The 12,172-nt window shown below is 26.3% G+C and overlaps 1 protein-coding gene across 1 annotated transcript; it reads right to left on the minus strand.

The window, feature by feature from the left end:
- Positions 1 to 10,005: 10,005 nt before the first annotated feature.
- Positions 10,006 to 11,833, minus strand: LOC127248073 (protein EMSY-LIKE 3-like). The gene is made up of 8 exons (XM_051270239.1): positions 11,806 to 11,833; positions 11,253 to 11,473; positions 11,063 to 11,172; positions 10,691 to 10,940; positions 10,399 to 10,554; positions 10,281 to 10,349; positions 10,132 to 10,199; positions 10,006 to 10,015 (listed from the first exon to the last, which is right to left on the minus strand). The coding sequence occupies exons 1-8, from the start codon at positions 11,831 to 11,833 to the stop codon at positions 10,006 to 10,008; spliced, it is 912 nt and encodes a 303-aa protein (XP_051126196.1).
- Positions 11,834 to 12,172: the final 339 nt, after the last annotated feature.

Below are 12,172 nucleotides of genomic sequence, written 5' to 3' on the forward strand. Positions count from 1 at the left end.
ATGTTTTAAATTATTTTTCACTATAATTTTATTATCTACTATCATTTCTCACCAATTTCATTTTCTGTATTAAATGTAGGCATAGATTTTGTAGTTTGTGGCATAGATGACCAAAAATCACATGGCTTCCCACATGTATATTATTATTATTATTATTATTATTATTAATGGTCTAACAACTAATTATTCCTTTCCCTAACCAACTTAACTACACTCTCATCCACTACTTGATCCTTAGTTGTTTATTTTATTTTTATTTTAAACTTTATTTTGAATAGTCATTTAGAAATGATAATTTTTTAAAAAGTAAATAACATATTTGTATCTTAAAGTGAGAAAATTATATAATACAAAAATTGAAATTACGATTTTTATTTTTATTTTTTCCTTCATCAACCTACTATATAAATATAAACATAATTATAATTAATTATCAATATCACAATTATCATCATTAAAATGAAACACAAAAATAAATAAATAAACATAGGGTGATAGTGCATGCATCATAATAAAACATCATTATCAATACTTTATGTATGTTCATTAGTCATTTCAATCATTGTGTATTTGTTTGGATATCCATTAATTTATTTTATTTTATTTTATTTTTTAATTTTGGATATATAACCTATAAATTATTTTTATAAAAAAAATAAAATCATGAACATATATTGTATATAGTACTCCTTCCGTTCTAAACACCGTGCAACATTTGTGTTTGGCACGGGAATTTAGGTGAGGAGTATTAAGTAAGGTAATTTGAGATAATTTGAATATTAAGTGATGTGATTGGAGAGAGAAATGATTATTTGTTTTTTTTATTTGAGTGACGTGATGGTGATGGGATAAAGTGAATTGTATATTAATATATGTATAAAAATATTATTAGTTATTTCTAAATTTGGAAATATTGCAGTGAGTTTGGGACAAATAAAAAAGGAAATGTTGCAGGGTGTTTGGGACGGAGGGAGAGAGTATATAAGAATCTTTAAATTGTAATTAAATCACACAAAAATATATTGAGAAATTTTCAGTTTGTTTACTTGGGATTCAATTTTAGGTCTGAGATTAAATGTAATATTTTGTAAAAATAAAATAAAATAATATTTTTATAAGAAATCATCATGGCATAAGCACGAGATGATTTTGAGAATTTAAACAAACACACATAATTCTTATATAATAAATTAATAAATATTTTATTTTAATTATAGTTAAGAATAAATTTGTATACAAAAACTATTTTACTCATATGATGTATAAAATTATTGTAAACATACTAATATAAATAAATATAAATGTAAGATATTTGTAATATACGATAAAACCTATAGTTATTTTAAAAAAATAAATATTTTTTGTTCAGACAGCTAAAAAATAAAAAATTGTTACTTATCAAGTTACAAACAGAAATAAAAAATATTTAAATAATAATAATGGAAGTAATATATTTATTTTGTCGAAAATTCCAACATTGGTTTGGTCGTTAATGTCGTAATTTTGTCGATGAATATTATCTATATGGTCACAGATTGAGAGATGTGACTATACATTCTATTTAATTATTTATATTTATATTTAATTATTTAGGGTGAGTTTATTTTATATTTTAATATTTTTTAAAATAAAATATAAAACATTGTATAAAAAATATAAAAATAAAAAATATATCTAATATGTTAATTTTTCTTTTTAAAAAAAAATATGTTAAAAATCTTTTACTAAAAAAACAAAACCTTATATTTGTGGGGATACATAATAATAATAATAATAATAATAATACTCTCTCCGTTCCACATACTATATTCATGTTGTCGTTTTTGTCGTCCCACATGTCAATTATTTTCCTTTTTTGGAAAATAAATGATTACACACTTTAATTTTATTTTAAATTTTTTAATTTAATTTTTTTAATTTTAATTAAAATTAATTAGTTATCTTAATCTTAATTTATAATTATTTATATTATCGAATAATTATTTTCACTAATATATTTTTAATTATCTACCAATTACATCCCTCGTAAAATACAGTGTCTACAGTGTAACAGACAAAGTATGCGGGACGGAGGGAGTAATAGTTTGGCATGTGACCAATCGCCATCAGTTTATGATGACAGAGGGCCCCACCAACGAAAAGGGAGTTCTACTTCATCCATTTATTTTTTTATATTAATATGAATATTTCTGATTAGACATTTTTATAGCATAAATGCTAAAAGTTTTTATATTATTTATTAATAATAATTTTATAAAAATATATTATATTAAATAAATATTTTTTTTTATAAATATTACTCCCTCCGTCCCACATATCGTGTCTGCTATACTGTAGATACGGTATTTTAAGAGGAATGTAATTAGTAGATATTTAAGAATGTATTAATGAAAATAATTATTCGATAATATAAATAATTATAAATTACGATTAAGATAACTAATTAGTTTAATTAAAAATTTTAAAAAAATTAAAAAGTTTAAAATGAGATTAAAGTGTGTAATCATTTTTAAAAAAAAAGGAAAGTGAAATGGTATGTAGGACGGATGGAGTATATTAAATATTTGTATTTTTTATTATTAAAAAAAAATTAAATTTTTTAAAATTTCAAAACTCCCAAAACATTAAACAAAATTTGACAGATGAAATATCAAATAGAGGTGGCAAGTCTAAACCGGTTCAATTTTTTCGTGGCAAGTTGGGCCGGTCTATTTCAAATTTGTGTTGGATAGGCCTTGTCTAGTTTTAGATCGGGCTTGACAACCTTAGCCTGATCTCGTGAGTCTAATTTTTTTAAAAAATAATTTTATACCGTAGGTGTTTGGGAAACAACTTTTGAATAATTTTTAGCTTATTGAACAGTTTTTAACTATTTGACCAGTTAAGAAACTAATTTAGGTGTTTGGTAAATTAGCTTTTTGAAAGAGTTTTTGGACCCAAAAAACTAATTTCTGAAAAGCTCATCTACCGAACGCTTTGAAAGAACTTTTTCGTTTTAATTTTAGTTATTCCTTATTTACCTTTAAAACTTAATTATTTATTTTATATATATAAATATATTTTTATAGCAGTATTTATTAATTATTTTTAATATATTTAATTTATTAAATTATATTTTTATTTTTGTAAATTTAAAATAATTACTACTATTAATTATTACATATAAAATTATTTTATTTGTAAAATATATAAATTTTTAAAACTAAATCAAATAAAAAATAACAAATGTTATTAATTTATTTATATATACTAAAACAATAATTAACATAATAAAAATATATATACGAAAGATTTATTATTGTATATTTTATATAATTTTAATAAAAATATTATTTTTTAGTAAAAATAATTTTTTCATATCTAAATAATAAAAATAAAAATAAATATTTTATAATATTTTTATAATTTTCAATAATTAATAATAAAAATTATCATAAATTTCAAACCATAATGAATAAAATTAAATCTTTTAAAAAATAACATATCAATGTCGTTAATAGTCATTTTATGTATTAACATCTAATGTCAAACAGTTGTTTTACCAAACACTTTAATACAAACCGCTAATTGTATCAGCTAGTTAAACCAGCTAATTAAATCAGCTAACAGCTAACAACTAATTGAATCAGCTATCAGCTGAATGCCAAACGCACTCGAATATATTTTAAAATTGTTAAATTTTATTAAAAATCATAAATATTTAATAATGTAAATTGTAGTTTGAAATTTTTTAAAAAAAATTCAATTGTTTTGATCAATCGGATCGGGCTAGATATAGCCTGATTTGCACGGGTCCTAGGTCTGATTTTCAACTGTATTGGATTGGTCCAATTAAAAAATCTTTTTTATTTAAATTTTAAGAATCCATCAAAATAGGAGATGAGAGATTCTTTTCTATACAAAATTTTCACAGAATCGAGAACTTTCAAATATATGGATTGTTGAATATCTCGAGATTTTAAAAAATTTTAAAAAATTTATATTGAATACCTCAGGATTTTAAAAGTCTTGATTGAATTAACTCAAATTTTGAAAGTCCTACCAAATTTATATCGAATACACCCCCCAAGTTATGCTTATTCTATTTATTTAGTACTACAAACTATACTTATTTTGTAAGTTACTCTTAACAAATAAATTTTATATAAATCATACACTAATACCAAAATACCTTTAATTTTTATTTTTAATTACAAACATATCATTACACATACAATTACTTTATACATAAAGTATAAAGTCAAAAGGACAAACATATAAAAAACTTTTTACATACTTCAACTAACCAATAAAATACTAAGTATTATTTTTTAATCTACTACAAAACCTCAAAACCCTTTCAAAACAGAGGAGTATATTATTTTATATTAGTAAAATAATTCAAAATTTTCCGAACCTATCAAATAATAAAAAATATTGAGACAATTATAAAAAGTCATTCACACGCGTGTAGATACTTCTTCTTTGGATTGGATCTCAGAAATTTCGAGGCTATTTCCAAAACCACTAAAATGACCAACAAATTTTTCTCTTAGGGTATGATTTCGAAAAAAAAAAAAAATTGAACCCAAAATTAATTTGCCTTAGAACCCTTTAAATCCCGAAAAATATTTTTCTGAAACTTTTCAAATAAATTTTGATAGTTACATTAAACACAATATATTATTTATATATTACTAATATAATTTCTCATGCTTGATATAAAAAATTACATTTACTCAAAAAATACGAAGTGAATAATTGTAGTATATGCTTTGATAATTTTTAAGTTAAAATTTATTTAAAATAAAGTATTTCGTATTAAGAATTTTAATATTAAAACATGTTTGTTCACATTGTATTTCTCAATTGAACAATTTTTCATAATATTGTTAAAAAAATACAAATATACAAACACAATAATATAATATATATTATCTATTAACAAAAATCAATTATTCAATACAAAATATTATTTTTTATATTATCATCACAGTTTTCTATATCATACACTAAAAAACAATTCAACTAAAATTATGAGTGAACCAATTGATTTACACTATGAATACTCAAATTAATATCAATATATTAGTGTTTTTTCGAGCTTTTACTTTATAATTTGTTTCTTTGTTTTTTTTTTTTTTTTTTTTTTTCTATAATGTGAAAATTTGTAGCCGATACTCGAATGAACGATAAATCTTCGATCGAACCTAATAACCTGCAGACTAGATCCGACAAATCAAGTCATACTAAGTGAACCATATAAATAAGATTTAGATACGTCGGGGTTTGCTTGTTTCTTCTATATAGCGATGCTTGAACAAGTTTCGAATTGAAAATGAATTCCTTTACAATTATCGAAAAATAGATTTATTTATTTTCTATATAAATTTTAATATGAAGTGTATTTTTATTGTTTAATAATAAAGAAATACTTACATTTTGCTAAAATAAATAATACTCCCTCCATCAAATTTCTATTGTCTTAAAGTATATTTGCACAGTTTTTTAGGTGATTGTTATCAATCCACAAATGTGCTCTTAATTGTATAGTATAAATTAAAAGTAATAAATAAATGAAGGGTAAAAATATAAATTTTATATTAAAAAAAATATGACAATAATTGTTGGACATAGAAAGATAGAACATTAATTTGTGGATAGAGAGAGTATATTTTTTTTTTTATGAAATCCGAGATTTTTAAATTTTATAACATTGTTTATGGCTAATTAAAATTTATAAAACTATACATGAAAATTATAAAATTATATAAATGAAATGATGTTTATCATTTTTTTAGATATATTGTTGAAAAATATTTTATATATGTTTTTAAATATAAATTATTATTAAGAATATATAGAATATAAAAGCACAAACTCCTTTATTATGCAAATTTTATTGTTTAAATAAAATTACATAAATTCCTCCGTCGTTACATATTCCAAATCAAAATCAGCCTTCGGCGGCCTCGCGTGCTTCGGCGGCGGCGCGTGGTGGTGAGACTTCGGCGGCATCGCGTGCTTCGGCGGCGGCGCGTGGTGGTGAGACTTCGGCGGCATCGCGTGCTTCGGAGGCGGCGCGGGGTGGTGAGACTTCGGCGGCTTCGCATGCTTCGGCGGTGGCGCGTGGTGGTGAGACTTCGGTGCTTTGGCAGATTTGGGAGGGTGAGCGCGACGGCGGCGGCAGTTCCGGCGAACGAGCTCCTCGTACGAATCGAGAGCTCCGTCGTCGAGATCCGCCGGAGGCGGCGGAGCACGGTGGCAGAGCTTCTTCCTCAGCTCGTGAAATCCTTCATCGTCTTCAACGGTGACAAGGACAGTATCATCGTCATCGGAATCACCAACTTCATCGACGGCGAAATCATCGGAGGAAGAAACAGTTAGGACAGAAACTGCGAAGAGGAGAAATACACAGAACAACAGACTAGACATTTTCATTACATCCGCCATTGTTGACGAAGAAGGAGCACCTGCAGCGTCCAATTTATAGGACGAATTAAGGCTGCTCGGAAGCTTTTTAATTGCTTATTATTAGGGTTACTATATCCCTCTCAAAAAAAAAAAAATAATAATAATAATAAATGAAATTGAATGTTCTATTAAAAAAAATATATAAAAAGTAAAATAATACTCCTCTATCTCACATACTATGTCCACTGTTGTAGTTTCTGTCTTATACACTCTAATCTCATTTTAAACTTTTTAATTTTTTTAAAATATTTTTTAAATTAAACTAATTAGTTATCTTAATCTTAATTTATAATTATTTATATGATAAGATAATTATTTTCACTAATACATTCTAAATTATTTACTAATTACACATTTCCTAAAACACCGTGTCTACAGTGTAGCTATATGGGACGGAGGGAGTATTATTCTTGAAAATTTATTTAATAATTAAAAAGAATGAATAGAAAAAATATAATAAAAAATAGTGGTATTTATTGTAAATGAAATGCAATAATTAAATATTAATTTTTTAACATTTTTATATATAATACTCCATCCTCTTATATCTATATATTTATTCGTTTACTTTTTACACATGATTTTAGAAATATTAGTATTATATTAAGATACAGTAAAAATAAAAATAAAAAAACTAAATTAACCTTGTTAGTATTATATGATATAAAGTTAATGATATTTGTGTAATATATTATAAATTAAAATAATATTTATAATGTTATGTAAATAATATAATTACTAAAAAAAAATCAACAAAAAAAAATCAAAATAAATTTGACTGATAGAGAAAAATAGTTGATATACTAATAATGTTGTTACTATACAAATTTATAATATCTATCTGATGTCTTATTTTAAAGATCCTGTAATAATTTCAGTTACTGTATTTCATTTTGGGATAAAATTGTAAATGAATCATTCAAAATAAAAGAATGTATTTATATGAGTGGAGGGAATATTTGAATTTGTGAAATAGAAAAACAATAAAATTTCTCATTTTTCATTTTTAAATTTTGTAGTAAAAATTACTCTTTCCGTCCTAATTATTTTGTCCCATTTAGACTAAGCTCAAAATTTTAAATATTATGTAATTAGTAAATAATTAAAAAATATATTATTCAAAATAATTGTTATTTAATAAAAATCTTATAAATTAAGATTAAAATGACTAAATAATTTAATTAAAATAAAAAATTTATAAAATATATATTTTAAAATGTCATTAAAATTTATAATTATATATTTTTTTTAAAAAAAATTAAATGGTAATAATATAAATATATAGAGAGAACAAATTAAGTAGCACAAATGAAATATTATTTTTATTATTTTTCTCTCAAATCTTCTGTATTTTTCTTCTTTTTTATATTACTAATATGATTTTTTATTTATAAAAAATAAATAAAGTGAACACACTATATATTTAATGTGTTATATACACTACAAAAAAAAAAATTATTTTTATAACAAAACTTTTTTGTCTTTAAATTTACTTTTTCCGTTACTAATGAGATTAGAGACGGAATTAGGAATAAAATTACGTTAGCTACGTGAACTTTAGGGATGAAATTTTATTACAAATATATTATTTTATTTGTAGTGATAAATATACTTACCATGCTTAAATTAATAATACAGCGTGCTAAACTAAATTATATTATTATATATTGTATTATAATGCGCTCATATCAAGAGGGAATATATATTATTCACTCCATTCATTTAATTTGTCTATTTTTTCTATTTCACATAATATACCTAAGTGATTTTGTTTTTGTTTTTGTTTTTTTAAAAAATAAAAAATAAAAAACTCTCATATATTTATTTGTTTATTGTGCTAATTTTACAAACAATATATTTAATAATTATATTTATTTAAAAATAATACACCAAAACTACATGAAAACCCACTCCATGATTTTTATAAATGTGGAAAATATTTTTAAAATATAAAATCCAAATAAAGACCAACCAGATTTTTTTCCAAAAATGAAATAGAAAGTGAAATTATTACAATATCCCTAAATTAGGGCATCAAATAATATTATAGTAACAACATTATTAGTATACCAAATACTGTAGTAAGAAACTCCATTAACGACCAATTCAAAAGCTTCAGAGCAGCCTTAATTCGCCCTATAAATTGAGGCTGCAATAGTTTCTTCTTCACTGCAATTCAACAATGGCGGATGTAATAAAAATGTCTCGCCTGTTGTTTTGTGTATTTCTCCTTTTTGCAGTTTCTGCCCTAACTGTCTCTTCCTCCGACGATTTCGCCGTCGACGAATTTGGGGATTCCGATGACGACGATACTGTCCTTCCCACCATTGAAGACGATGAAGAATTTCACGAGCTGAGGAAGAAGCTCTGCCGCCGTGCGCCGCCGCCGCCGGCGGATCTCGACGACGGAGTTCTTGATTCGTACAAGGAGCTCGTTCGCCGGCACTGCCGCCGCCGCCGCGCTCACCCTCCCAAATCTGCCAAACCGCCGAAGTCTCACCACCACGCGCCACCGCCGAAGCACGCGAAGCCGCCGAAGTCTCACCACCACGCGCCTCCGCCGAAGCACGCGATGCCGCCGAAGCAGCACCACCACGCGCCGCCGCCGAAGCACGCGAAGCCGCCGAAGGCTGATTTTGATTTGGAAGATGAAACGGTGGAGGAATTTGTATAATTTTATTAATTATTATGTGGTTGCAGATTTAATACATATTTTAAAATAAGTACTCTCTGTAATCTGTATCCTACAAATTTACAATATTTTACATTTAAATTAGTATGAAAAACTTTTATATATATATATATATATAAACTATTTACACTGAAAATTAAATTGAGATTATGAAAATTGGGACGAAATTTTTAGAGAAAAAATGCATGATGGGAATGCACAATAAATTATTATTATTATTATTATTATTATTATTATTATTATTATTATTATTTATCTCTTTATTTTTAATTTTTTGTTGAATATCAATATATTAGTGGCAAAAAAAGATTAGTAAATTAATTCAATGGTATTGATGCTCATGGGTTTAGTTTAAACAGGTTTTTGGAATTTTGAAAAATAAAAAATTAATATCTGCTATGATATTTTGTGATAAAAAATGTATATTTGATATGATATTTTTTAAAAAATAAATAGTAACAAATGAGTGAAATAAGTAAAGTAAACAAAGACTATTTTTCAAAGATGATAACAATAATGATGATTATTTGAAAATATATTAATTCAGCTTTAATTATTCTAAGGAAAGACAAATGATAAAATATTTTTTTATTTGAGTTTAACGAATAATACTATAAGAAAAAATCATTTTTGTAACAAAATTCTTTTGTCTTTAAATTTACTTTTTTCGTTACTAATGACATTAGAGACGAAATTATGAATGGAATTACGTTAGCTACGTGAACTTTAGGGACGGAGTTTCGTTACAAATATATTATCTTTTTGTAGCGTAATTTGAATACAATGGAATATTAAAATTTAGAGAGCCTCAGTTGTTGATGGCGCCAATCATTTGGATATATTACAATGGCTACCGTTGATCAAGATTGTCTGCAAAAGACATCACCTATTTGGAACCTAATAGATAAATATAATGAAAGGAAACGCGGTTAGGTTAAAATCGGAACCGAAACAATGCTAAATTGTCAAACAATCGACATACAAACCTATCATCTTCACCATCGGATAATGCCCCGAGCTTTGCAATAGCATCGACAAGACCTTGTTCTTGGTCCTATTTTAAAATCAATCAATTTATTCGAACAAGTTCATAGACAAGATCGATCGAACGTTAGAACAACGATATTTTTCTAACCTTGAGTACTCTTTGCACCTTCTCGATTTCCAAAGAGTCGGGATGGTTGGCGCCAAAGACTGTTTCGACCTACCAAAGTTACAAAGTGAATTCATCGTAATTATAGAAAATATCTAACCTTAGTAGCTCCAAATATTACCTCCTTAATTAGGACATTTGTGTCGAGCAGTCGAATTTCGTCGTGATTCTCGCGATCCTTCTTGGATCGACTTTTCTTCGCACCCCAACCTTTTACGCCTCCTTGAGGATTACCCCAGCGAAATGGACCGTAGCTCTGTCATGGTATCGAACATTTCAGATTATGTTTCAATTATCACAAATTGATAAATATTCAGTTAAAAAACACATCATTGAAAAGAAGCACATATGAATATAAAATAAGTCGCTAAATCACCAAAAGCGAAACATACCTTTTCAGCATTATAATCCATTATCATCCCTTCGTTAAATTTATCATTTCCGGGCAACCTAGTACTGATTTTCCTTCCAACTAATGGATCAATGTTTTTAACATCTTCTATTACAAGACCACCCGATGTTCCATTTCCCAATCGACCTTTCCCACGCCGTGTTCTTGAAGATGACCCTTCAATTTTTTGTTTTTTTCGCGAAGCTGTAATAGAAATACCAAATCCACGCCCCGTTGATTGTCGCCACTCCCTAATAGAATCGACAAATTAGTTAATAAGACTAATTAAAAAAAAAAAAACACAACTTTATTACATTGCAAAACAGGGTAATAAATTCGTCGATCTTTTTACAAACTATAAACAATAAACAACCTTATTCTTCGGATTGTTACGTCTTCATTAACCTTTTTGCAAAGCTCCCTGTGATCCTCATTCGATAGTCTCAACTCTTTCCTCATATCGGTAATAAAACCCGACTTCTCCTAAAGAAACATTATTTCATTACCATTTAATCAATTCGATCCAACAAAATGTAGTATTAGACGTTTGAATAAAATTGTACCGAAGTTATAGAATCAGCTTGAGCTTTAAATGCTCGTAGAGTCGAATAATACGCTTCCTTTTCAAACTGACGAATTTTAGCTTCCATTTTAGGATTTTCATACATCATGGGATAAGACATCGACGCCGAGGCTGCAGCAGTCCTTTTGTTGCCGGAAACGGTGTCTTTTCTTGACATTCGATTTTGAGTTGGGCGAACAAAATCGTCGTAATCAGTTCCTTCTACAACAAGATAACAAAAGAATAATATATAAATGTTTAGTTTAGCCTTAATTATTTTGATATGTCTAATTAAATTCGTATTATTGTACACGAAGTTTTCACTACAAGAAATTATCAATTTTGCAACGAAGTTTTTTCGTTACTAAATTCATTTTTTCCGTTACTAATGATATTAGAGACGGAATTAGAGATGGAATTACGTTAGCTACGTGAACTTTAGTAACGAAATTCCGTTACAAATATACTATTTTCTTGTAGTGAATTTGTTCGAATAATCTCATCGATTCGGAATATACGATGTTGTAAAATAAAAATCCAAAGCAATTACTCACCACTGCTTTCGTAGGAGTTGTAACCCATTTTTAGCTTAGCTTTCGCAACCATAATAATCAAATTTGACTTTAATTCTGAACGATCAGGAAATTGAAGTAGCTGTTGGAAAATATAAAAATTTAAAATTAAAATATAATGTGATATTTTGTGAGATAAAAAAATATATTTCGTTCGTTCATCACCAATCTACCTATTTTGCCATTTTAGTCCGTCCATCACAAAAGTATGTATTTGCTTCTATTTTTAGTAAATGTATTTCCACTCAAATATAAAAATATCCCAAACTCTTTGTAAAATAATACTCCCTCCGTCCCATAACAAAGTATCCATTTTTTCATTTTAGCCCATCTCATAATAAAGTATCTA

This window comes from Andrographis paniculata, unplaced genomic scaffold (genome assembly GCF_009805555.1).
Source record: "Andrographis paniculata isolate CXL003 unplaced genomic scaffold, ASM980555v1 Contig11END, whole genome shotgun sequence".
In the NCBI taxonomy this organism is placed as follows: Eukaryota; Viridiplantae; Streptophyta; class Magnoliopsida; order Lamiales; family Acanthaceae; genus Andrographis; species Andrographis paniculata.

Excerpts from the sequence above, each read along its gene's own strand:
- LOC127248073 (XM_051270239.1), bottom strand. The coding sequence starts at position 11,833 with ATGGGTTACAACTCCTACGAAAGCAGTG. Across the intron at positions 11,474-11,805 it reads CAACTCCTACGAAAGCAGTG|AAGGAACTGATTACGACGAT; the intron begins GTGAGTAATTGC and ends ATCTTGTTGTAG. Across the intron at positions 10,941-11,062 it reads GTAACAATCCGAAGAATAAG|GGAGTGGCGACAATCAACGG; the intron begins GTTGTTTATTGT and ends CGATTCTATTAG.